This window comes from Hydra viridissima, unplaced genomic scaffold (assembly GCF_058129835.1).
Source record: "Hydra viridissima isolate aposymbiotic clone 2 unplaced genomic scaffold, HvirCarnegie_v1 scaffold_6, whole genome shotgun sequence".
Taxonomy (NCBI): Eukaryota; Metazoa; Cnidaria; class Hydrozoa; order Anthoathecata; family Hydridae; genus Hydra; species Hydra viridissima.
The window spans coordinates 14,983,298-15,010,463 of record NW_028324305.1 but is presented as its reverse complement, the minus strand read 5'-3'; the positions used below and the strand labels follow the sequence as shown (position 1 = coordinate 15,010,463).

The window sequence follows — 27,166 nt, the reverse complement described above, 5'->3', positions numbered from 1 at the left end:
GACATTGAAAAAGAAATCACTAACTATATACAAGTTATGTTTTGAAAATTTTGAAATTTTTTAATTTATGTTTTTGATTGAAAAAAAAAATTGTTTTCAAACAGTAAATAAACCCTGCTTAAAAACAATAGAAAAAAATCTAGTTCTATAAAGTAGAGTAGTAAAAGTAGAGAATATTAAAAGAGTGTTCCAATAGTCGTGAATAAAGGTAGATACTATGAATTAAACATATGCATTTAAACTCTGTGAAAACGTTGATGCTTAGTGTAAATTTGAAAAAAAAATTTTTGAATCACTTTACATTATTGTGTTAAAAAATATTCTGTTGATTGTTTTAATTTTATTTAAGATTTTCAACTAAAATCTCAAAAGAGCCACCTGTTTAATTTTTTTCTTTTGCTGTTATTGACAGGCAAACTCAGCATAGAATCGTTTATGGCACCATTTTCTTTCACAAATGTAGGTAAACTCAATTGGGATCCTTTTCTTTTAGAATTAACAGTAGAATCTATTCCATCAATGTTGTCACAATACACACTTTTAGTATGAGAAGAACCAAAAACTGATTCGCTGGCACTTCCTACTGGTGGAGTATAGGTTAGTTCTAATGATATTTGCGCCTGAACATAAAAATGTAATAATATAGTAAGAAAATATAATAAAAATATAATAAGCAAACTTCTTTTATAAATCAAACTTTTACTCTCTAAAATAATGCTTGTAAAGTATGCTAATTTTAAACTTTGTAAATGTGTTGGTAAATGAAAAAACAATAACCTTGAGAACAGTATTGTTTCCATCTAAAAGACTATCAGTTATATCTAAGTGTAGCTCATTAATAAGTCTTTGTAATACCATACGAAATACACCCACCACTCTGAAATACAAAAGTTGCAAAATAAAGTTTATCACATGTTTACAATAAAAATGTTAAAGACAGTACAAAAATAAGGTGAAACAAGAAAGTAGTTGCTTGATATTTATCATTTACTCATTTTAATCATCACCATGAAAAATTGATTAAACTATAAATAAAGTTTATACATTTTAATCAAAGGTCAATTTAATAAAAAGAAAAAAAAATTTTTTTTGTTGTCTTAAAGATTGAGGAGTTATCAATACTAAAAATTTATATTAAATGTATAAACAGTCAACTTTTATAAACTTTTAAGTTTTATAAACTAAAATGTGATAAACAAATACTTGGGTTTATCAATAATCCATGATAAATTACAAACTGAAAGTCCAGTGTACAATCAAGTGTTGCTTATACACACTAAATTGTATGCGCATCATATATATATATATATATATATATATATATATATATATATATATATATATATATATATATATATATATATACACACACATGAATTTACCTATTGCTGAATATTTTATTATGGTTAAGCACATTGATTTCAATAAATTCACTCGGAGACAAAGAATAGTCAAGCGGCCAATCAAATTCCTAAATAAGAAATGAAGCATTAATATTTTCCTTTAAAAGTTAACTGAATAAAATGTTAATTACTAAGAAAAAGAGAAAACTTGTTTGAGTATCAAAACTCCATTTTAAAAGAAACAAAATAATACTAATAGATAGTGACAATAAAAAGTTACTTCATCCCAATCAGCATCTGAACAATCTTCGTAAACTTGAGTTTGATAAGTTATATCTAGAAAAAATATATGCTATAATGTATAGCTATGCAACCATGACTTTTAAAGAGTTGAATACATACTTTTCAAAATATTTAAGAGTGCAAGCCAAGTTCTCAAAAAAATTGGCTGCAGCTTGGTAGGAAGCTGTGCTATCCCACATTTCCAAAGACAAATCCAAGAAATCATTGTTTAAAAGCTGCAGTTAAAAAAGGGCTAAGTGAAGTGTACAAGCATTTTTGATGCTACAGGGCCATCTTTTAAACTTTTAACAGGGCCTTAGAGTATTAAAAATCTAAAACAAACAATTTTGTAATTCACGCACACCCATATACAAAATGACTTGCTTCCTGCATTGTACTTTTCAGCAGGAGGTTTATGCAATTAGGTTCAGTTTTTAAAGTATCAAAGATGAAGTTTTAGGTATTCAAATTATTTAAAGTTAAGTCTGCACTAGGGTGGTCTTATTTTTAAGTTTGTAATTTTTGATATCTCTACTTATCTTGATTTATGTATGGAAGATCTTGTAGAAAGATTTCAATCAAAATAAGTAATACTTCAAGGTAGCTCAGTCAATTTGAAATTTATGACTTTTTTTCACTGCTTAACTAGCTTTTTTTGCATTACATGATCTTAAACTCTTGAAACATCTTGTCAAACATTCAGAAAAATTATACCACCTCTAACAAATTTGCTGATTATCTGTGATATATGAGTGAACAACTTGTCTTTTTGGCATTTTTTGATTCTGAGGTGTTAAAAGAATCTAAATGAGTAATTTAAAACCTGGACATAATGATTATCCAAAACATATAAAAATAATTGCTTAAGGATTATCAACAATGGCAATTAAAAATTTTGTTGTGATCTATTTTTGTTTGTTCTTTCAGCATTTAGAAATCTGATTGAACTCTCAGATTCTGATCCTAAAACATGGAACTTAGGAAAGTCTAAAAAGCAACCTTAGAAACTTTTAACAAGCTGAATGTCATAAATAACTGTGTTAAGAGATGTTTTGCTCTTATTGAAGAACTAAATTCTATAATTAAATTAAGGACATTGTTTTTTTAGAGTTATTATGATTTGTGTAGATGTCTTTGGTATATGCATGTCATCATTAAAGATTCTTGCATACTCTTTATGCATCAGGTATTTCTAATTATTTTAGAACAAAAATAGTTTGGAAAGAAAACGTAAAATTTTTTTGCAGAATTTATTCTATAGTCATTTAGTAGTAAAAAACCAAACTGGAAAAATATATCTGGAAAAATATTTTTAAACGTTTAAATCTCAATGACAAATGAAACAAGTTTCAAAGTTAATATTTACAGCCAATGTTTATTCGAAATTGAGTAATTTATAATATTTTATTCAAAATTGATTGTTTTATAAATCTTTATTGAGATTTTTTTTAATAATTTGATTTTTTTAGAAACTTCTAATGTAAGCTAGTGCAGAAATAAGAATTGTTAGTCACGTTCTCATGGAAGCATCCCGTATTTGTTTACAAGATTACAATGTTGGGTGGGTAAAAAGAATCTAACTCTCAGAATGACGTGAGAATCGGAAATTAGAAGAGGTAAAAAAAAAAAGTTAATGAAATATGGAATAAATCTATTTAATTAGGTTCATCGGGAGGTATTTATGGATTAGAATCGGAGCTACTGTTATTCTTGGAATATCATAGAGAAAAAAATGAATATTGATGAGCAGTAGTTTCATGTGTAAAAATGAAAATAATTGTCATATCCTTCGGCATAATGTGATTTTTTTTTTTTTTTTTTTGCTTATTAAAATAGAATAAAGAGGTTCTGCTTTCTTATTTAATCCTTCTTTTTGGATTTTATTTTATGGCGGAAGATTTAATCTTGAGTTAAAGAACAGAATCTATTAAGACCAAAGGTGATAAATTTCTCAAAGCATGAAGAGATTAACCAGCTAAAAACTTTCATCTGATTAAAGTTCAGCCAATTATTGCAATTCTCAGAGAAAGTGGTGTGACACGGTCGTTTGTAAGAGGAAAGTTATTATACGCATGCGCAGTAGAGTTTAAAATAATTTAAAATTTTTAAAATGGCTACGGATGCAAAACTTATCATTGACAACGAGTAACTTGTTTAATTTTAGATAATTAAGTAGGCTTTTAACTATTTTTTAAATGAAATTATTGTGAAAATAACTTTCACCTGTACTAAGAAATGTTTTAAATAAAATACAAAACCTCTGAATGTGAATAAAATCTACTTTCAGCTATAGCTACTTTTACTGTTTTTGTTTATAATCTTTAAACCTTTTTTAAAAAAATTTTGAGCGTAGAAATTTTTAAATTTTTATTTATTCAGCAAGATGAACCTTTTATCTTTTTTGCATTTTTTGCTTATATGAGGATTCAATTTTTTTTGCAGGGTTAAAAGAAAATCTTAATCATTAAACTTTTGTAACCTGTTGCTATGGTACTCTTTTCCGATGTTACTATATATATATATATATATATATATATATATATATATATATATATATATATATATATGTATGTATGTATGTATGTATGTATGTATGTATGTATGTATGTATGTATGTATGTATGTATGTATGTATGTATGTATGTATGTATGTATGTATGTATGTATGTATGTATGTATGTATGTATGTATGTATGTATGTATGTATGTATGTATGTATGTATGTATGTATGTATGTATGTATGTATGTATGTATGTATGTATGTATGTATGTATGTATGTATGTATGTATGTATGTATGTATGTATGTATGTATGTATGTATGTATGTATGTATGTATGTATGTATGTATGTATGTATGTATGTATGTATGTATGTATGTATGTATAGTAACATCGGAAAAGAGTACCATAGCAACAGGTTACAAAAAGTTAACGATTAAGATTTTATTTTAACAAAAAAAATTGAATCCTCATATAAGCAAAAAATACAAAAAAGATAAAAGGTTCATGTTGCTGAATAAATTTAAATTAAAAAATTTCTACGCTCAAAAATATTTTAAAAAAGGTTTAAAAATTGTAAACAAAAACACTAAAGTTGCTTTAGCTGAAAGTAGATATTATTCACATTCAGAGGTCTTGTATTTTATTTGAAAAATTTTTTCGTACAGCTGCAAGTTATTTTCAAAATAATTTCATGAAAAAATAGTTAAAAACCTATTTAATTATCTAAAATTAAACAAGTTACTCGTTGTCAATGATAAGTTTTGCATCCGTAGCCATTTTAAAAATTTTAAATTATTTTAAACTCTACTGCGCTTGCGTATAATAACTTTCCATTTATTTCGAAAGTCTAAACGACCGTGGTGAAAATCTAGTGGAAAAAAAAAAAAAAAAAAAAAAAGCACGCGAAAAAGGTAAGCAAAACATTAGTAGAATTCCGAAAAAAAAAATTTCCGATTTCATTTAAAAATTTGAAAATTTTTAGTAAAAGAGAAAAATGGCAACCTTAAGAATTTCTAAAGCTGTTTGATTTTACATTACAAGAGACTTTCAACTATAAAGAAATTATATTAAAGAATGGTTGAATCTGATCAAGTTGAAACCCAAATAAATTTATTGAAAAATTAATCATGCTTTCCTGTTACCAACCTTACTTATCATGGTGATTAGCTTTTTTATAAAAAGTCTATCTCCATATTTGTGGCCATATGTCCGAATATTGACATTTATAACTCTGTGACCATAATTTCAACAGCAAAGTATTCTTTGCCACAAGCTGTTCGCTTAATATAGCATATTTTTTAAAAAGAGAATTTTGCACTAAATTTTCTTCTCTTTCCCATTTGTTTACAGCGTGTAACCTTATTTCACAGTTCATATAGGTTATTATTTTACAAGTAAAAGGCTATCTTTTACTTGAAAGAATCGCTCACCTCATTTTGTAACACCGCGTTAAACAAGACAAGCATCTGTAAAAGTAGGAGAAACTTTATACTTTATTCCTTACCTCGAAATGTAATTCTAGCGATCCGGTCATACCTTCCTCGTAAATGAGTTGCGCTTTTAATCAAAACCGTTAACGACATCTCAGTTTGAGATGAGTTTAAAAAAATGATTCCACACCAATAGAAGTTAGGAGATCATGATATAAAATGCATCTAAGAGGAAATTTGTCGATTGTAAATTTTTTCGGTGTCAAAAATTAATTCTTACTCGCTTAACTAGTGATATAATTTTTTATATTTCTCACAACACTTCCAAATACTTCAATATTTCACCTGTTTTCCACACACTATTATTTGTGCGGCAGATGGTTTTTTTTTTTTTTCTTCTTTTTTCTCCGTTTTCATTCGTTTTCACTTTTTTAAGAATCGAATTGTTTTTAGTCCATTTGAAAGATTTTTAAGAATTATATCTTTTTGAAAATATCAAAAGTTCTTCCGCACAAAGTTTTCTCTCGATGTGAGAACTCGAGAAAAAGATCATGAAATTGAAACAAAAGCAGAAAAGTTTAAAGAAGAACAAATTGGTGAAACGGTTATCTTATCAGAAATGACAATGGTGTGGTTGTTGATAAATTAAGAAATGTAGCTTGCATAATACTTACTAATAAAGAGTTAATTTAACATTGAGAGCTTTATAAACTGTTTTATGCTTTATATAGAAAACAGCGATTCTTATATGAAAATACTTTTATGCTGACGCGACACTCTCAATAAAGTATTTCTGATAAATATAAGTTGGCAAAACCTAAAAATTTATGTATTACGTAAAACAAACTGATGTCTACCCAGGGGCCAATGCTATAAACATAAAAAACGAAGTTTTTTCCGTAAAACACGAAGTTTTTACCGTAAAAAGCGAAGAAAAAAAAAGTCCATTGCTATAAACATTCAAAAAATTCCGTTTTTAAGATAAAAACTTCGTTTTTAAATCCAATGCTATAAACGAACAAGGGAATCGCCTTTTCAGATAAAAAATGCGTTTTTTCGAAAAAAAACTTCAGATAGATTTTTGATCTCAATTTTAGATATTTTCTTCGTGATTTTTGGCGGCCATTGCTGGAACAACGTTAGCGCTTCAAAATCATTGAACATTCTTTGTTTGTGTTTTTATGTAGATATTTTATAGATAAAACTGAAAAGGATTTTAGTAACTCCATAATAAACTAATTACTTAAAATATGCATTTAATCGATTATTCAGTTCCTTGTTGTGGTTCGTTAACAATGCATGCATGAATTTAAAATTCCATACTTATTTATGAAGGTTTTCGATAGTAATTTTGATTAAACAAATTTTTCATAGTGTTTGACTAAAGAAAAGTATAAATAGTCGATAAATATGCCATATAATACACAAATACACAACAAAATAATACACAAATACACAACAAAATAAAATGCTGTCTAAAGAAGTTAAAATGTTACTAGCAATAAAGATCAGAGAAAACAAAGAGGTTCTTCTTGGGAAGCTTAGTATGTTTTAATTAGTAAACTATTTAAATAAAAATATGTATTGCTACATTATACTTTATATATATGTATATATATGTATATATATATATAATATATATATATATATATATATATATATATATATATATATATATATATATATATATATATATATATATATATATATTTACAAATGTTATAGTATAAGTATGTAATATATAGTATATATTAACATAATATAAGTATGTATTCAATCAATCATATATTTCTAAAAAAAGATTTTACATTCAAGTTTATATACAAATAGTTATAAACTAATGTAAAGTAAACTACTAATAGTGCTAATGATATATAACAAGGGTAATAATAATGGCAATTATTGTTACCATTACTATTACCCTTGTTGGCAATTTAATGGCAATTTAATCATTATATTCAAAAACAGCAGAGATATATTACAGTATATAAAATTAACAATGATAACATGATGTAAAGTATAGTATATATCAATTTTATATATATGTAAATATATATATACTTCCAATAGTTTTATTAACTTAATACACTAACATTGAAAATAGCTTCTCCTACACTGTATAATACGATAAATTGTGTTGGTAGAGATTCCATGACAGTCTCTGAGAACATGAAAAAAAACATTTGTGCCAATAAAATGAAGAAATACCATTATTTGGAAAAGTACTGAAATGCTTTTATTTCGCTTAGTGCAATGTTGCAAATCATCTTTAAGCCTAGTTTCTAAAAAATCTAATACAGCTCTTGGAACTCGATACTGCTCTCGAAAAACGTTGTCAGAAACATCTTCGTTAAAAAAGCGACCATTAAACTAAAATGATATTGAAAAACAAAACAAAAATATAATTTCTGCGCCTACTTAGTATGATTTCTGATTTTGTTCAATAAAAAATCATTAAAATATATATATATATATAGTAAATTTAAGTAATGTTTTAAACACCAACCTCTCGAGGCAATCGGTGGCGAAGCTCATTTTCTTCAACTTCGAAATCTAAGTCTTCATCCGAAAAAATTAAATCCATGTTCCTACTTTAATTTTACACAGTTTTTTTAAACACCAAATACTAGAATGTAAAAATATTCATAAAAATAGAATAGACAGCACAGCATACTTAATGACTAATAAAATTTATTAAGTAGGCCTACTAAATAAAAATTACTATTATATTACTACTATATATTACGGATAAAAAAAGTTCGTGAATTTTAGTGACGTATACGTTTTATGCTTTATAGCAATGGCCGAAAAAAATACAAACAGCGATAAATTCTTCGAGATTACGAACTTTTTTTCGTACGTGAAAAATTGCGTTTTTACGAAAGATTTTTTTTCTCGAAAAAAACTTCGAATTGTTTATAGCATTGGCCCCATGAGAACAACATTCTTTGTTGATTGGCAACATCCGCGATTTCACAAAAATTGAGTAAATTCAGAATAAATTATTCAAGAAAGATTTTCTATTGGTTGTTTTTTAACATTTTAAACCGATTTTAGTTTAAAAAAGAAAAATTTACAGCAACACTTTCTTAACAATAACAATTCGCGTTACAAATTTTGCTGATTTAGCAAATTTAGCTCCTTCTGCTAGTTTTCGTCGTGGACAAACGCGTCAGTAAGTAGCAACGAACTCCTTGTTTATTTACAGTTTTTATTTTGACACTGAAAAGCTCGCTTTGATGAGCGCAAAAATGTTATATATATATACATATATATACAAGTTTGCTTTGGACTCTTCACATTGGGTAGTTGAACATTACATCTTGGCGAGCTAACTCTAACAACATAGGATCATCGAAGAACTTGTCAATGCTGACATCCTCACTAAGACCCTGTAATATTTATATAGAGAACATCAAAATATGTCGGAAATTTAGAGACCTAATCTACTTGAAATGTCATTTTAATTATTTAACACAAAACGTTTTCGTTTTTAACCTTTAAAAGTTAAATGTCGCCAATTTGTTTTTACCTTTCTTCTCCTTGTTTTGATCATAAACTCTCGAGCTAAATGAGTTGCAGGTTGAGATTCTAAAGGCCTAATTACTATGGTTTTATCCAATGGGTCTCCAGGAACAATCTAAACGAAAAATTTAAAATGATTTCTTCTTGTAAATTTTAACTCGATTTTTTATTCGGATGAAATTCACAATTGATAAACAAGATAATTTTTTACCTGCCAATGATGGAACACAGACAGACAAAAAGCTTGGCCTTGTGTATGCGTACGTAAGTCAGTTTCGAAACCAAACGAGTCAATTGCGGGAATAAACGCTTTAATTACGTATAAAGGTGAGCCAGGAATCGGAGCATCTTGGGTAACGTGACCTCTAATTTCAAAAGTTGTATGTATTTATTCTCAGTACAACCGAGTAATAATATTTAGTAAGCGAAAGTTAAATTTTTTATTTGAATGAAACTTTTAATATGAATTAATAATATGGTGGAGTACTGACCTTCTTCTGGCGAGAACGGTATATATCGAAGAAACACAATCTGCAGGTGCTTGGACTTCAACAAACATGTATGGCTCCATTAGGCGGGGAATAGCCTTAACGAAAAAAGGTTTATGAGAACCTCACCCGGTTTATCTATTTTATCACCCTTCTTTGAAAGTGTACCAGGTACATAAACACTTACGAGTAAAAATGCCGAGTACGCCACCCTCCTGGAAGTTGGAATTATTTGACCACCAGATCTTTGAATAACGTCACTACCAATAACGGCATCGAGTATCTTGAATTTCACATTACGAATTGCTAAAGAACCAAGTGCGATTCATAAGCACGTTTTGAGATAAAAAAAATTTTTTTTTTCAATTTTAAGAAAGATAATAAAATGTTTTTTGAATATACAGCAGTCAAAGACTATTAAATAAAAAGACGCGCGAAGTCGATTTTCTGACTTCGCTAGAGGAAGCCATAAGAAAATAATCACTAAACACTTCATTGATTTTCATCAAAACACTGTTGTATAAAAACACATTTTAATACAACGTTACTAAAAAAATTTTAGAATAATAATAAGTTATTGCTATTAAGATTATTGTTATTGTTAACCTTTTAATACAGTGAAACCTTTTATATAAACGTTTAAAATAAAAAACTCTATTTAAAAAACCATGACAAGTTATTCTGATGAGAAATCTTTTCTAAAAATAAATACACAATATTTACATTACAGCCGTAGCTTTTTTAATTCATTTTTGATAAAAAAAGATTACTTTTTTCTTCTCCCGTTTAGAAGAACATTTGCCAAACGATTTTAAAAAGGTTTTTTTGATGATAAACCAAAGTCATGTGTCCTTGCCATGTGACAGAATTTTTGTATGCCTTTCTCTACAACATGCTCTGTGTTTGGTTTTCTTCACAAATTATAAACCTGTTCTCACTACCTTATATGTACACAAATGAAAAACTGTCAAACTGAAACCTCTTCTTTTGGACCTATGTTCTGATTTCATATTTTCATCATGAGTTACAGTGTATGATCTCATAAGCCCATGATCTCAGTAAGCATTTTGTTTTCTATCAACTTTGATTGATTTTCTTTGGGAGCTTCAAAGTGACATTGTACTGTCTTTAGTGTTGCTAATTAAGAAGAACATACCAGATGCACGTGTTAGTCAAGAATTCAGACTCCAGACAGCTTGATCATTTCTGTATTTTCAGGCTGATGTTTTTAAATCAAAAAATTTAAATGGTTCAACAACAAAATCTTCTTTTATCCATTTTTTGGTTTTCAACCTCATCTTAGGCAGCAGACAACTTATATGTTGATTGTAATTGCCCTTACAATTTACAAATCTATATATTGAAAAGTGTACTTTTCTATAAAAATAGTAATACAACACTAAATGAGCCTTCAACTAAGGAGTAAATATTGGAGGCCATCCACTAGCAAAGTCCAAAAACTAACACATACTTTCATTCAGTAGTCCTTGGCAGCAGCTTATACACAATGATGTAATAGCATAACTATATTAAGTTACATTAATTATGTGATTATGCTAAATGTATTTTAGCTCTATACAACTTATTTAAAACAAGGTGTAATAGCATAACTATATTTAGTTATACTAATTATGTGATTATGCTAAATGTATTTTAGCTCCACACAACTTACTTAACTACTTAAGAATTTATTTAAATTACAAAACTTACAACAGCTAAATTTAGCTATTTTTAAGATATAAATTTAAATTTTTATTGTCAGAATTAAGAAGATTTTTAATGAAATATTAGTACTTAACGTGAGATCACATGTCTTGTTTGATCATTTTGCTTTTAAAAAATAATAGAAATTACCTATAAGTAATTTTTTGAAATTGTATCTTGCATGTGATTATTTTGGTAATCTGAGGCAGATGAACAAAATAATCAAATGCATGACACAATGCTACAAGAATTCAATAATAACACCCCACTGGCCCAACAACTTTTGTTCTTAATCAAAATTTGTTAACAATGGCAACAACTCTTACTCCACATTGGTAATATTTCTTTATTTTTGAGATTTTTGTGGGTTACAAGGTATTTACAAATAAGTATTGGCATGTAAGATTCATGAAATAAAAACAAAAAGGAATTGCCTAAATGAAGGAATAATAATTTTTAGTTTCAAACTTAATTTTTATGAATTGTATAAAAATTTTAAAGTAATTAGAAAAGCAGAGCTATAATAAAAAATACTTTATGATATTTTAGCAACAGTTTTTGAATAAACTAACCCTTTTTAAATTGTATAAATTATATTTTAATAAAATTAATTTCTCAATATAATGGAACTCATAAAGAGAAAAATAATATTAAATCTAAACAGTCAATTTGTAATCAACGCAAACCTATTGAACAAGATTTTTTTTCAAAGTCATTTAAAGATAAATCATGTGACACTAAGAGAATCTCCCAAAAAACTTTAAACAAAGCTTAAAACATTTCTTGTTTCTTTTCAAAACCATAAAAAGAGAAATTAAAACATGAACAATTTAAAATGTCATGTATAATACATCAATATATCAATATGAATCATGCATCAATTTTTTTTTTTACTAAATGGAATTATTTTAGTATTCAGCTGCTTGAAACAACTTTTTTTTTAATCTGTATGTATATGTGTGCGCGTATGTGATCTGTGTGTATGTGAGTGTGTGAGTGTATGTGTGTATAAAAATAGGTTATTTTGAAAGCGCTAATAATCTTGCCAGCAATAAATAAAGATTTTACTTTCATATTACATATTAAATTTCTTTCCTTAAAAAATTTCACAAAATATAAAGTTTACTTACGTTCATCACACAAAGGACCTTCTCTAGTACCCCATTGAAACCCTTGAACTATAAAATCTTTACAAGAATTTAGTGAGGCTTTATCAACCTAAATTAAAATGTATGGTGTTCATCTAAATTTTTTTAAGACTTAAAAACTTAAAATAAAATATGTGAATATATCATATAGTATGCTTTGTACAATTTTAGTATGTTAATATCATATAGTGTGCTTTGTACAATGTCAATAATAAAATGTAGCTTGATTAAGGTTTAATCAAAATTTATCCCAATCAGACCCTTTACTAATCGATTGCTACATACTTCACTTGGTAAAGTATCATCAACCAGTATATTAGGACCAAATGAGTCCGGACCAAATGCCCAAATAGATCGTGCTGCTAGCAAATCCCAGTCATATTTTGTTTGAAAGAATTCTCCAAGACGTTTTCTAAATAAAACCTCATTTTTAATTTAAAACTTTCAAAAATAACATAAAATTTTTTTTACACAAAAAATTTGACATTAAACTTTGTATTAAAATGACTTACTTATCCCAGGATATCTGGACTTTTCCAGCCTCAATATCTTCTGCCAGTCCTTTTTCTAGAGGTTCTGCTATCATAGTAAGTTTGTTTCTGGAAAAGTTAACAAAATAGCATTAAACTGCATTACATGAGTACTATATTGCATAAGAGACAAATATATTTTAAAAGGGACATTAGATGTATTTCTCCATTAAAACTTTAACAACATCATGATATTTGTTTTAGAACTTTTTTTAGCTGCTTATTTTAAAAACTTCCCCTCATGAAAATAAAACTTTTTCTATCTTCAATGCCTTGCTCCTAAAACTTTTTTGGCTATGTAAAAAACTAAGTGAAAAAGTTTTCATCTTGTATTGTGACCTTTCAAAAAAATATGTTTTAAAATGTTTCTTAAATTTTATGAAACAGTGAACTATTTATTTGATAATTAAGCAATTGATTTTTGATCTTCACGTAAATTAACATTAAATCAAGAAAAATGTTAAAAACTTAACAGAAAATTTGTAATCTTTAGAAGGCAGCACCAAAAAAAAAAAAAAAAATGGCTGCTGGATTTCACCATAAACAACAACATTAACATTACAACTTTTCATTAATATTACAACTTTATTGTAATGTTAATGAAAAGTTTTTTTTTTATTAACATTTATTAAACCTAGTTTTAAAACTTTTAAGATCAAAACATTTCATAACAAAGACAACATGTTTTCAGTTTGATTTATTATTTTTTGAGTTTCTAGATTCTAGCTTTAGTTGTATTTCACCCTATATCTAAAGATGTCAAATCATAACCAAAGTTTTTTAAAAAAAAGTTCTTCATAAAATTGTGTGTGTGAATGCAAATTTCATAAAAGGTTTTTTAAAATTTGAAAACATGGGAAAAAACAACAAATGTAAAAAAACAGTCAAAAAGTGAAAATGATTTTTTTAAGAAAATTAAAAGATTGTTATCTTATTTTTGCATTATGCTCATCATGATGGTCATTTAAAAATTTTTTAAAAAAATTTTAAAAGTTATTGCTGACATTTTAGCAATACAATTATTAAAACAATCATTTATTATAAATAATAAGTACAACTTTAAATTTTAATAACAATTGAAACACATAAAATTTTTGTTTTTGTTTTACAATAGTTTATAATTAAATAATTATATATTTTATATTTAAATAATTATATAATTTATAATTAAATTATCAAAAAATGGCAAACAAAAAAATGCTTTTATCAAATTTTCCTAACAATTCACTTTGCGTAATATGTTAGTAATTTTTTAGCATGTCAGTAAAAATTTGCAAGAACAAAAAACATACTTCTTGTTGGGTGATTCTGCAAAACATTTAAGTGAAGAAGTTTCAACAACTGTTTCACAAAAGGTCACAACAGGGTCAGCAACTTTTATTTCTATTATTGTGGAAAAATTTCAGTCATTACTAGATGAAATTAAACAATTTTAAAAAAAATTAATTTTTTTATTTTGTTCTTACCTATTTCAGAATACATCTTTCGTAGGTCATGCAAAACACAATCTAAATATAGTTCCCCTGTACCCAACAAAATATGTTCTCCAGAATCCTCCACTTTTGTTGTAACAAGAGGATAACTTTTATTAACTTTTCGAAGACCATCTAACATTTTTGGAAGTTCTGAAGGGTTGACAGGTTCAACAGCAATTTTTATAACAGAGTTTGTATTGAATTTTAATGGACGGAAAATATACACCTATAAATATAAATTACCTTAAAAATGTTTATCTTTGGCAAATTTAATAACAATTTTTTTTTATTATTTTTTTTTGAATGTAAACAGAAGTGAGGTGAGATCAATTTATGATTTAAAAAAATTATTCATACCTCTTCAACATCATTAACCTGGGTGATTGTGGATGTTTTTACAATTGGTTCATCTACACCTTCAATTAAAACCCAGTTGCCAGCAGGAACTCGATTCACTTCAACTTTATACCTAGCTTCACTAATCCAGAGACGTCCTACAACACTAACACGTGAATCTTCCTCATCTTCCATGGTGTAACCTTCTCCAAGCACACGAACATGCTGCCCTGCATGAAGTGTCCCACTAAAGATCCTACCAAATGCATAAAACTGTGTGCCATCTTCAGAAGGAAACAGTTTTGTTGTGTGGATCATTAAAGGACCCTCTGAGTCACAGTCAATCATACTTTCAGCTATCTCTGAATCAAAAGGGCCGGTGTATAAAAACTTTACCTGAAAGAGTAAATTTTTAAATGCTATATCAAAAGCTAGAAAGTGCGACCAGGACAACCAAATTTTAATTTCAATTTTAATGATTGATTTTATTTTAGACAAAAAAAAAAAGGCAATTTTTTATTTTGAATATATACAAAATATAACTCTTTAGTAGTTAGGTATAAATAAAGATCAGAGAGGTTGGGAAAAAGACATTAAAATTCAGAGAAATTATCCGATTTTAAATTTTTTAAAAGCTTTGAAATTCAGCTTTTGAAACTTTTTAACAAATTCTATCAAAAATATAATCAGTTTATTTACAGGGCACTACTTTAAAAAATGACTATATTGCATATTCTTTAAACATAAATAGCTGTTGACAGCCAAGATACCAACAAGAAAAGAAAAAAAACGAAAACAAAAACATACAGAAATATTTTAGGTTTACCTTGTTAAAAGCTGATATGAGAGGAGAAGGTATATGCTTAACGCACATGTCAACAAAGCCTAAACCAAATATTATAATATTAATAAACCATATATATTCATAATTTCAATAACCAGTAAGTATAGATGAAACTAAATCTGCAAAAAGAGTTTTATTTGATAGAAGAAATAGTAATAGTATAATATCATGGAAATACTTAAAGAGCATGTATTTGATTTGTAATTGTTTTAAAAGAAATTGATAGCCATTTAAAGGTCATTCAGCATTTTTTGTAAAAAAATTTCTAACACATTAAATAAAGAAATTCAATAAAAAATTTTCAGAAAAAAAAAAACTTTTTACCCTCATAAGAAACTTTTTAATTGGAATTTTTATTTGGAATTGATTGATTGGCTTCATATATTTAATGAGTTTCAACTGCCTTTTTTTAATCAATCAAACTTAAAAACCTAAAAGAACTTTAAACTTTTGTCAAGTAATTACATAATTTCTTGATAGAATATTTTTAATGTTATTAATTTAGTTTTATAACTTGTTTTTATTATTATGGGTGTAAAACAAAACCTTGATTTTATTAACTTACAATTATTTCAGTTGAGAATCTTTTTTGAAAAGAAAATATAGAGATAATATATTACAAACCTGTAAACTCCCCAAAAAACTTTTTACAGACCAATCGTAAAAGAGGGCGAATATTCATATTCAACTCACTCTTTGACAGATAAATTCCTAAATAGTGAAAAGCACAGTTGAAATCCAGTTCTATTTAAAAACCATTAAAATATTATCTACAAACTATATATATCTATAACGTTCCATAATTACCTAATTCATCAAGGACTTGTGGTAAAGTTGAATCAACATCTCCAACAACTTGTGCAAATAGTTTGTACATTGGCTCCAGTATAAACTCTACAAAAGTCCGCGGAGCAGTTGTTAGAGGTGCTTTTTTAGTAAACTTTCGAGTTTTCTCATTGAAATAAACATCACCCCAAAGACGCTTTGCAAACTCAACATAGTTCACACCACCACCTTAAAAAAGAACCATTAAAATACAGAGTTTGTAATGAGTAATTCAATTTTTTTCCTTTATAAATGAATGGGTTAAAAAATCTCATTTGTAATATAGAAATTATTTATAAGAGAAAAATAATGGTGTTGTTGTTTTTAAACTTTTTGTTAGTTTCACAATTTTACTTTTTATAAGTAAAAAAAATTTAATGATAACTTTTAATATTGAGTTTATAGAAGAAAGAGCAATAAAAATAGACTCACCAAAAGTATCGCAATATAACTTTGCAAATGATGCGAGTGTGAAACAAAAGCGATAATGAGCACTTGCAAAGCAGACATTACCAAGTAATGGTGATACAATAATATCATCTTCTCCTTCAGTATATACACTAAATTAAAAATTAATTACTTTTCTCATTGAGCATAACAAAGAAAATTGATATTTATTTTCTTGCCCAGAAAAATTAGGTAAAAATACAATTTTTTTAAAAAATTGCACTAACTCTTGCATTACATACTGAAACAAATAGTCATATAAAAGATTTTATAAAGACCATGATATATTTACCTTAGGAGTGAATTCACTTCATCAATTATATGTTTGAGTTTATAATAAGCATCTGTAGGAGGCAACTTTAACTCTAATATAAGTCTGTCAATCTATTAGATACAAATAATTTAGAAAAAATATACATAAATTTAGCAATAAAAAATAATTAGAGAAAGAAACAATTTTTCTTTATAACCTTGTTTATGCATATGCTAATGGCTAACTTCTCTTGAACAGCGTGTTTAAGAAGTCGTTCTACATTCATCATCACCTAACATCATTTTCAGTCATTATTAAGTGTACAAAGAATTTTAAAATTTAAAAACAAAAGTGTTTAACAAACGTTTTAGAATTTAAAAACTTGTTACAGCAGTCGAGGATTGGGAACTTATTTAAAAAACATTTCTATTAAAAAAAAGAAAAAAGTGGTTGTGTCACATATAAAACTCTTACTCCATCAGCAGCATCGATGAAAACAACAACACCGTCTGATAATCTTAATGCAGCAGTAACTTCGTCAGAGAAATTTACATGGCCTTACAGTAAAAAAAAATTACATGGCCTTACAATAGAATAAAAAATTTCAGTTTGATATCATACCAAGCGAAAGATAAAAAAATTCAAGTTACTGATATAACTTCAAGAAGAATATTGAAGAAAAACATTTACCATTTAAATGGTTTAAGGCAAAACAGTCAAGTAATTCATAAACTTTACTTATTTTTGTTTTTCAGGTAAGATTAAAAGCATTTTATTTGGGAATATTGTTAATCACAAAAAAAAAAAAATCATAACCAAACTTTCATATAAAACACATTCTTTAAAGTATGAAAAAATTCATTTAAAGGGCTGTACCAATATTGGAGCTAAATAATAAATATAATCTCAATTTTTCTTTAAGCTCAAATTTTAACAAGAGAAACAACTTAAGATTAATTTATTTGTATTTTTCAATAATTGGTTTCCAATATTTAAAAATCTAAAAAAACTTATAACAGCATTAACAGACTGTCATGAAAAGCTTTAAACACAAAAGTGTTTAAAGTTGAAACAAAAAAGTAAAAAAATGCTCACCAGGAGTGTCAAAAATATTGAGAAGATAAGACTTTCCTTTAGAATCAGGCAAGACTAAAGTTACAGGAGTACTTTTGATACTAACACCTCTTTCTCTTTCTGTAAACAATGTGTCAGTATAGTTCATATCTCCGCCGCCATCATTAACTTTTTTGTTCAATTCAGGATGTGTTTGCTCAAATAAAGCATCAACAAAATTACTCTTTCCAGAATGCAAGTTTCCTATCAATGCAACATTTCGTATGAGCTCAGGATTGTCCATTTGATCTGCTAAAAACTCCATGTCATATGTTGTAGCAGGGAGTTCTTGTTCAACCAAAGCAAACTTTTTCCTTGCAGAAGGTTTGATGATCGGTTCTACAAAAATATTTACAGGTGTTTTTATAAATATTTTATGATTTTTTTAAAATAAATTTATTAAAAAAAAAAAAAAAAAAAAAAAAAAAAAAAAAAAAAAAAAAAAAAAAAAAGGAATATACTTCAATACAGAATACAGAACAACTAAAAATATTTCCAAGAGCACAAAAGTTTTTTTTACCAGTCAGAAGTTGTTCATCTTCTTCTTGTACAATTGTCTACATAAAAAGATAACTACATGTTAGATTAAATAATATTTTCAATATTATCAGACGTACACACAATGATTCATCAACATGTTACGTAAGTAAATGATAAAATGGAAAGAAGTAAAGTTAAAAAAACAAATGGGAAAAGATGTAAATGTGAAGACTCTAATTGTTCCAAACACAGATGATAAAAAATATCATTACAAAAATAAAAGCAATCAATAAATATACATTCATAAAATAAATTAGAAAAAAATTGTAAATTCAATTCTTTAATTGAATTAATATTCAACGAATCAAGATTTAACAGTAAGATAATATAAATCTTTGATCTTTAATTTCACCAAATAGTGTGTATCAATTTGACAATACCTCAACATCAGGTCCATAAACCTCAGAGGCTGTAGGGTAATACTTTTTATCCTACAAAAATCATGCAACAGAATAAATATACATGTTCTATCACAATAAACAATCATAATATTTTTGATAATTCATCATAATATTATAAAGTTCTAAACATATCTCATAAATTTTTAAAACATAAAAAATGTAACATAAATAGTGTTAATTATTTCAATGTAAAAGCTAGAATTAAAAATGGAAACATGTAAACTATAACTACATTTAGATACTGATAAATAAAAACTACCTCATGCAAAACAACTGCATTTGACATTTCAATAGCATCAACATCTTTCTCTACAGCTTCTTCATTTTCCTGAAAAGTAAATTTCATTAATACAAGAATAGTAGTTAAATGTATAAAAAATAATTTTTTCTCAAAAAAATGCAAGCACAGAATTGTGTTAATTGACAATAAAATGACAAACATTTTGCAATATTTTAACTAAAAAATATGTTTTAACTAAGTGTACACCTTTAGATATTAAATTAGAATTTGGTTTAATGTAAAAAGAATCGAGTAATCATTCTATATTACTACAATTTAAATTGCATATTACTATTGTTTAAGAAGAATGCTTTTGATAAAAATTAATTATGAAACTTGCATCATCTTGATCTTCATCTTCATTATCTTGATCAGATGCCTCATCACTTTCATCATCACTTGGTAGTTCTGGGCCAATATAATTACCAAATTCATCATACAAATCTGCATCCATTCTTTGTATATAATTATGGTAACTTGAGCAGAAAAAAATTAAACTTAAATAGCAATCCCTTTTTGAAAAGAAAAAAAATAAATACATCATCAGATCATGAGAACACAAGTGCAATTTAAATTCATGTCATAATGGAAGTTAAAATTCCAAAAACTTTGTGATGTATAAAAAAACATAGCATTTTTTAGATAGAGCGAGCAAGGTATTATTATGAAAATGAGCTTTTTTTTTTAATATATATATATATATATATATATATATATATATATATATATATATATATATATATTAATCTATTTTCATTTATATGATTAGCTACTGACAAATTAAAGTCTGTCATTCTTAAAATTAGACTGCTAATTTTAAGAAAGACAGACTTTAATTTGTCAGTAGCTAATCATATAAATGGGTAATTCTTTAAATTAGACTGCTACTACTGCTCATAATTTATTGTAGATGATACTAAAAGTTTGATTGGAGCAACCCACTAACCAAAATTTGACTATAGTCTACAGTGGTATATATGTAAATATATCCCATGTAAACGTATCATAGTACAAGTTTAAAGAAGTTTTTAAAATAAAGAAATAAAATTGGTGATTTAGAGTTTTTATAAAACCTATCACATGAAGTGTTTATCGATGCAAGGCGCCATGTGCGGGAGCTTTTGAATATGATTATTGCTTTTCTATTTTGAGAACCCTTTTTAAATTCGGCCCTAAAGGAAATACTTGTTTTTTTTTAATATTAAATTTCGGTCCAACATTGTTTTTTTTTAATACATAATGTACGAATATATATGGCACGAATAATGGCCATAATGGCACGAATTGAACGTAAAATCTTAAGAAATTGTAGAAATTTATTTTTATCTTACGAAAAAATAGTTTCTATGAAAACTTTTTGGGTTTTTGCGTTGTCCTTTTGATGCTTTTGGATTTTTAAAAATTTGAATTTGAATTTCAATTTAATTGCAATTATTTGATTGTGATTAATTTATTACTTTATTATGCTTTTTAAGCCACTTGCCCAAAATGATTTTTTTCACTTGTACTTGCGAATGCATTTTCTTTTCAATCGTTTACAATCAATTTTGTTAAAACTATCTTTACATTTATTAAAGGAAGATAAATTTGCTTTTAAACAAAAAAAATATCGAAATAGATTAAGAGGTTCTCGGAATATATAAAAAATCTCACAGGTCAATGTCGTAAATAAAAAGTTAAACTTGCTGATTTACAATGCCGGACGGCATTGTAAATCAGCAAACTTAACTTTTTTAAAAGAAAATATAGAAATTCAAGATTAAGTTGGTTAATAAAGGCTGGTGAAAACTTAACCTCTACAGCATTTTTTATAAAAATTTTATTTTCTAAAAATTTAGTATTGTAGTTTTTTTTTTGTTTTTTTTTTCATATTTAAAAAATGCAAAATCCTACAGTAAATGCCCCCTAACACTAAATTCTTATCTCCCCCCTCCCTCCATCCACCAACTTTAATACACCTGATTGCATGATTTTTTGAAGTAATTTTAATACATTTGAACTTAAATGAATTTAAAAAAGCTCAATATATTTTGTAATCACTCGTAAGAGTCACTATATTCGTAATGATTTATAAAAGAGTTCCGCAATCTGAGCTTTATATGAATATACTTGTAAAATATGCTATTGCTTATAATTTTTAATTTTTATTTTTTAAATAATTTAGATATAAATGAACTTCAAAAAAACAAAAAAAACAAAAAAAACATAGGTTTAGAATTGAACTTTGGTCTGAAAGAACTCAAAGCTAGTTTTAACATTTTAAAGATAATTTGTGGGTGGTTGTGGGTGGTTGTAGGTGGTTGTGGGTAGTTGTGGGTGGCTGTAGGTGGTTGTGGGTGGTTGTAGGTGGTTGTGTTATTAGATCAACTCATGTTTTGTCATCAGAGCCCTAGCAAGCGCCTGAGATTAGTTTAAACTTTTGCGCTCCACACCCAAAAAAATCAAATCATTTTTAAAATGTTAAATTATTTATTTTTTGAGTATCACACAACCATTTCTACAGGTATAAAGATTAAAAAGGAAAAAAAAAGAAAGTTTTGTGCAAAATACATATAAAGTTTTTAGACTGTAAGAGCAATGAACTTGTTGAGAATTAAACAGTTAAGAAAAAAAAAGTCTTAAATGGAAATGTTGGACAACAGTTTTAGATGGAATCCTTTTTGATCTACATATAACAGGTTCTGAATGTTCACATACATGTGTTCGCAATCTGGTTATGAAGCATGTGGTATCAAAATTCTTGTTCCAATCTCTTATTTAAATATTAAATAAAAGGTACCTTAACCAAAAGTGGTATGGCGACATATAGTATGCGGGCTACAGATGCCGAGTTCTTTAACACTTCAAATTTTATTAAAATTCATACAACTGTAAGGTCAATCAACCATCGAATAAACTCGACAACTAGCATATACGAACAAATATAACATACACATTTTTCTTTTATATAAGAATCATTTTAATGTCGCTCTGTCACTAAAACTTTTAAAGCGAGTAACTTATGTGATGAGCCAAAACATGTTGTTGTTGGTTTCCACTCGTTTATTAAATGGGTAATTTTTTGGGCTTTAAATGATGTTTTCTAACTACAGTCACTAAAGAAAATGATGTCATGATGTTCTAAGCTTTTTAATCCAAAATTGGGTATAACTCACCATGTAGATTCAACACCAGGGATTCGCCAAAAATGGTTTATTCATCCACCAATTTTAATATTTCTAATTACTTAATAATAGCAATATAAAAACGAGCACAGTAAAAGTAAAAACGTTAAAGTTTTACTGCTTAGTAAAATTATAATGCCATTTTACTGCACAAAACAAATTTTAACTGGGCACTCGGTTTACTTGTTTACAAATGTTGGCCATTGCACGTAATGACTTTCTTTCATCGGCATTCAAAAGTTGTTGCTATCCTAGACTGCAAGCAAGATCCACCAAGCTGCTGTTGTTGTTTCCTATACAACAGGGTGGTGTAAAAGAATTTAACTAATGATTAATTGATTTAGTTAAATTTTTTATTTTTTTTTTTTACTTTCAGAATTGTGCAGAGAAAACTTGGTAATTTAAAATGGAAAGTTACAACGAACAACGATACATACATACATACATATACATACATACATACATACATACATACATACATACATACATACATACATACATACATACATACATACATACATACATACATACATACATACATACATACATACATACATACACACATACATACATACATACATAAATACATACATACATACATACATACATACATACATACATACATACATACATACATACATACATACATACATACATACATACATACATACATACATACATACATACATACATACATACATACATACATACATACATACATACATACATACATACATACATACATACATACATACATACATACATACATACATACATACATACATACATACATACATGCATACATGCATATATGCATGCATGCAGACACACACACAGATATATATATATATATATATATATATATATATATTAAATACTTTTATTTCTTAAGTGTCTGAAACTCTAGGAACGTAGCTGCAAGAAATTTTTGATTTAATTGTGTTATAAAACAATCTTAGAGGATTCACTCCCTTCTCTTGTTATGCTTTTGCAGTTTAATTTTTTATTGACACAATAATTATAGCACTTTGTTATGCCGAGCAGAGCGAGGTTAATCTACAGATAAGTAGGAGAGGAAAAGGGGTACTAGCAAATCCTCCATGCAAGAGGCCTGACCAAAAAGCACGAATTTGAAAAATTGACATCTTACTACGCAACCAAGTAATGTTGTCCCAGTTAACGGAGTAAATTGTCACAAACATTTTATTTTGGTGAAAATGAAAGAATGCATTTCACCCATTTTAATTTTGATATCATTTATACAGTCAAACTCAACACAAGTTTAAGAAACGGACGAAGAAAGTATTGTTGATTTTAAGTAAAATGTGAAGTCATGTTCATATGCACGAATTTAAAAACAGATCAATTTGATAGTTCGCATGCTTGAAAACTAAGACTTCCTTTTGACATAAGAAAGTTGTCATCACTGCTAAATTAATATTTATGAACAATGTGAAGTAGATGTATGCAACAAGAAAAAAGATCAGCAAAGGTTAAGACCCGTTTAACCTTTACATCAAATATGTGCTGTTACGCATAATTAAGTTTATTGTCAGAAACAACGATTGGGTCGGTTTTTACATAAAAGTTGTTTATGAAAAACAATTCATTATGGAACTTCTTGACAGCGTCAATAATTTTTCAACTTGTCAAACATTTTGAATAATATACGAATAATTTTAATCTATATATGGCAGCTTCTCTCGTACCTATTATTCAGTTTTATGCACCAATTTCTGGTATTTTTGTTCATGTCTACGATGGCTTTAATACTGACTCGTTTGTGGTCGATGGTTTTTTATGTAGGTTGCCGTAAAAATGTTTCAAACGTGTTTTTTAATGTTTTTGACCGCGACAAAATTATGAACGTGCAAATATCATTTGAATTTCCCCAGTGAGAAAAGTAGTAAAGGTTCGTTAGGGGCGCGCCGACGCTGGTTAAATATAGATGGCCCAATAGCGGGCCTTGCTCGGCGCATGGCGACGTTGTTGCGCTATGCAAGGCCCGCTATTGACCCATCTATATTTAACTAGCATCGGCGCGCCGCTAACGGACCTTTACTACTTTTCTCAATGGGACATGATATCCTTTTTTTCTAAAAAATTAAAAATCTCAAAAATGATTAAAAGTTTTTTTGAAAATTAATTTAATGTTTGATAATGAACAAAAATCTGAAAAAATCAATTTTTTCTTATTCTTGTTTATGATTATTCTAGTACATGATTATTCTTGCTCATGATTATTAAAACAATAAATTACTTTTATAGTAATAAAAAAAAACTTTTTTAAAAATAAAAATCATTAACAAACAGATAAAAAAAGATACAATTCAAAAATTTATTTCTCTGGCGAATATAGTTATTGAATAATGACTTAAAAATGGAAAAATTTCTGTTGAAAAAAAGATTTCCCTCTTCTCTAAAGCATCGTCACATAAATTCTTTTTTCATTTCTTGCAATATTAAATGTAAGTATAAATTTTTTAAGCTTTTTAATGACAATAAATAATTTAGAAAATTTTAAGTAAATTTTTAGCGCAATCAAAATATTTAGCTCAATGTACAGTCTCTACCTTGTTTGCTTTCTTTTGGCATCCTTGGTAGCAAAAGTTACAACTTCGAACCTTGGCATGGGCCTTCGGCTAGACACGAGTTCATGGGGCTATAGAGATGCTCTACAGGTTCTCAAGAGTCAAGGTGTTCAATACATTAAAACTTGGTCAATTAATTCAAGTTGGCTTTACCACGTTGAAAATATGTTTGGAAAAGTATCTGCGCTTTATTTTCATGCCTTTGTTATCATTTTACTTGTTTAATATTATTATTACTTTTTTGCATTTTGTTTGATAACATGTGAAAAACACATGAAAATTCACCAATAAATATTTCTATTTGGTTATTTATCGCTGTTAAACACATCTTTATGCTTATTATTTTAAATACCTTAGGATAGTGTAGAAATTACTGTTGCAATTCCAAATTCAGAGCTGTGGGACGTGTACAATAATCCAGTGTACATCAATGGCATCCTAAAAAATCTTAAAAAATACAGAGGAATCATTCGAATGGTAAAAAATTTTAACATTTTTTTTTTTTTGTAAAAAGTTCGTTTCAACAAAAGTTTGATTGTTGGTATCTTATTACATCAACAAATCAAGAAAAATATCAAATATAACATTTTAGATTGAAATAGGTAACGATCCATTTCACGAAGTGAACCGTGATCAAGTAATATCCCATCTTCTTAGCGCTTTTAATTCTATGATTAATCTGCTATCTGCAAACGGGCTGAGAAATTATATGAAGGCAAGTGAAATTTATTTATTTTTCGTTAATTTTAATTATCTGATTATTGATTTATAGCATTTTGTATACTTTAATCCAATGGTATTTTGTTTACATCTTATGCAGGTAACGATTCCTTTCAGTACTGTTGTCTTAACAAACACAGTTCCTGTGAGTAATACAGTTTTTCATCCAGATATAATTGGAACTATGCGAATGATCACTGCAACATTAAAAAATACGGGATCAAAATTTAGCATCAAGCTTTATCCTTACATTTCCTACAGCTACAGCAACGACATATCTTTAAACTATGCTCTCGGCAGAGACGGATCATTGTTTGAAGCCATGCTTCGTGGGTGTCGCGTAGCATTAAGCAAAATAGACGCAAGTTCCTTACCTCTTATTGTTAGTGAAACCGGATGGCCATCAAAAGGTGGGGTTAAAGGTAGAGACTTTCTGCATACCGTTAATTAATTTCTTGGGATTTGTTTTAAGTAGCTGTTTATTGAAATAACATTCACTGAATCTATGAAGAATATATAAACTTGATTGCGTTTGGATTTAACATAACTTAACAGGGGGAGAACATAGCTTAACAGGAAAAAAAAGAAAGAAAAGAACATAGTAGGGGTGAACATAGATTATAGAGATATTAAATTAAATGTTTCCTGACACATTACGATGCTTCTATAGAGACCCAAATAATATTTTTCTATATTTTCTATTATTCTAATACAATTGGTATTATCCGTAGACTTCTTGAATATTTCGATTAGCTTTTATTAAAACATCTGATAAACTGGTTTAGTCTAAAGAAGGTAAAACGACGTTGAGGAAAACAACTGTTTATTTTCAGGAACATCAGTAGAGAATATGAAGGAATACACAAAACATATAATCGAGTTTTCAAAATCAAACTTTTTAGCCGACGTTATCTATCTTTATGAAACTTTTGATAAAAACAGCAAATCTGGAAAGGACTTCGAATCACATTTTGGAATTTGCTACGGAAACCTTCAAGTGAGTTTGTTTTTTCAAATACCGTGTACAGAAGATAGTTTCTTTAATTTACTTTTCGTCGGCTACAAACTCATTTTGCATGTTCAAATAAATTTTATTAATTGTAAACGAAGAGAACTTTTTTTTTAAGACTCAACAATTTTTTACTTTTAAGCCAAAATTCTACTTCAAGCTTGGTGATGGCAGGCCGTGTAACATGTGGAATTGGAGGTTTTATGACTTCTAT

At 27.4% G+C, this 27,166-nt stretch overlaps 4 protein-coding genes across 4 annotated transcripts in view; 1 reads left to right on the top strand and 3 right to left on the bottom strand.

Annotated features, from left to right (window-relative positions):
* LOC145190018 (otoferlin-like) overlaps positions 1-5,911 on the bottom strand; it is a 31,550-nt gene extending 25,639 nt beyond the window's left edge. The window contains exons 1-5 of the mRNA XM_090090489.1: positions 5,634-5,911; positions 1,624-1,679; positions 1,383-1,471; positions 778-877; positions 379-620 (exon numbers count right to left, since the gene is read on the bottom strand). Of these exons, the coding sequence (XP_089946615.1) occupies positions 379-620; positions 778-877; positions 1,383-1,471; positions 1,624-1,679; positions 5,634-5,712 (566 nt within the window). The 5' untranslated portion in view covers positions 5,713-5,911. The remainder of the gene's footprint in view (positions 1-378; positions 621-777; positions 878-1,382; positions 1,472-1,623; positions 1,680-5,633) is intronic.
* Positions 5,912-7,477: 1,566 nt separating this feature from the next.
* On the bottom strand, positions 7,478-8,268 carry LOC149887193 (uncharacterized). The gene is made up of 2 exons (XM_090090488.1): positions 8,066-8,268; positions 7,478-7,929 (listed from the first exon to the last, which is right to left on the bottom strand). The coding sequence occupies exons 1-2, from the start codon at positions 8,141-8,143 to the stop codon at positions 7,648-7,650; spliced, it is 360 nt and encodes a 119-aa protein (XP_089946614.1). The 5' UTR covers positions 8,144-8,268; the 3' UTR covers positions 7,478-7,647.
* A 363-nt stretch (positions 8,269-8,631) lies between these two features.
* LOC145189648 (116 kDa U5 small nuclear ribonucleoprotein component-like) lies at positions 8,632-19,977 on the bottom strand. The gene is made up of 23 exons (XM_090090487.1): positions 19,809-19,977; positions 19,448-19,516; positions 19,168-19,218; positions 18,768-18,804; positions 18,230-18,586; positions 17,609-17,691; positions 17,352-17,426; positions 17,174-17,265; positions 16,867-16,994; positions 16,417-16,623; positions 16,234-16,320; positions 15,592-15,650; positions 14,787-15,161; positions 14,421-14,655; positions 14,247-14,337; positions 12,937-13,023; positions 12,710-12,836; positions 12,407-12,494; positions 9,760-9,878; positions 9,576-9,670; positions 9,296-9,449; positions 9,092-9,199; positions 8,632-8,951 (listed from the first exon to the last, which is right to left on the bottom strand). The coding sequence occupies exons 1-23, from the start codon at positions 19,920-19,922 to the stop codon at positions 8,856-8,858; spliced, it is 2,934 nt and encodes a 977-aa protein (XP_089946613.1). The 5' UTR covers positions 19,923-19,977; the 3' UTR covers positions 8,632-8,855.
* Positions 19,978-25,169: 5,192 nt separating this feature from the next.
* Positions 25,170-27,166, top strand: part of LOC145190344 (uncharacterized) — a 3,991-nt gene continuing 1,994 nt past the window's right edge. Inside the window, exons 1-6 of the mRNA XM_090091384.1 lie at positions 25,170-25,400; positions 25,581-25,700; positions 25,816-25,938; positions 26,044-26,365; positions 26,777-26,940; positions 27,095-27,166. The exon at positions 27,095-27,166 is cut by the window's right edge and continues 79 nt beyond it. Of these exons, the coding sequence (XP_089947510.1) occupies positions 25,191-25,400; positions 25,581-25,700; positions 25,816-25,938; positions 26,044-26,365; positions 26,777-26,940; positions 27,095-27,166 (1,011 nt within the window). The 5' untranslated portion in view covers positions 25,170-25,190. The remainder of the gene's footprint in view (positions 25,401-25,580; positions 25,701-25,815; positions 25,939-26,043; positions 26,366-26,776; positions 26,941-27,094) is intronic.

Coding starts and splice junctions, on each gene's coding strand:
- LOC145189648 (XM_090090487.1), bottom strand. CDS start 19,922: ATGGATGCAGATTTGTATGATGAATTTGGTAATTATATTGGCCCAGAA. Junction 14,338..14,420: donor AAAGATGTATTCTGAAATAG/GTAAGAACAAAA, acceptor CCACAATAATAG/AAATAAAAGTTGCTGACCCT. Junction 13,024..14,246: donor GCAGAATCACCCAACAAGAA/GTATGTTTTTTG, acceptor TAACTTTTCCAG/AAACAAACTTACTATGATAG.
- LOC149887193 (XM_090090488.1), bottom strand. CDS start 8,143: ATGGATTTAATTTTTTCGGATGAAGACTTAGATTTCGAAGTTGAAGAA. Junction 7,930..8,065: donor GCCACCGATTGCCTCGAGAG/GTTGGTGTTTAA, acceptor ATATCATTTTAG/TTTAATGGTCGCTTTTTTAA.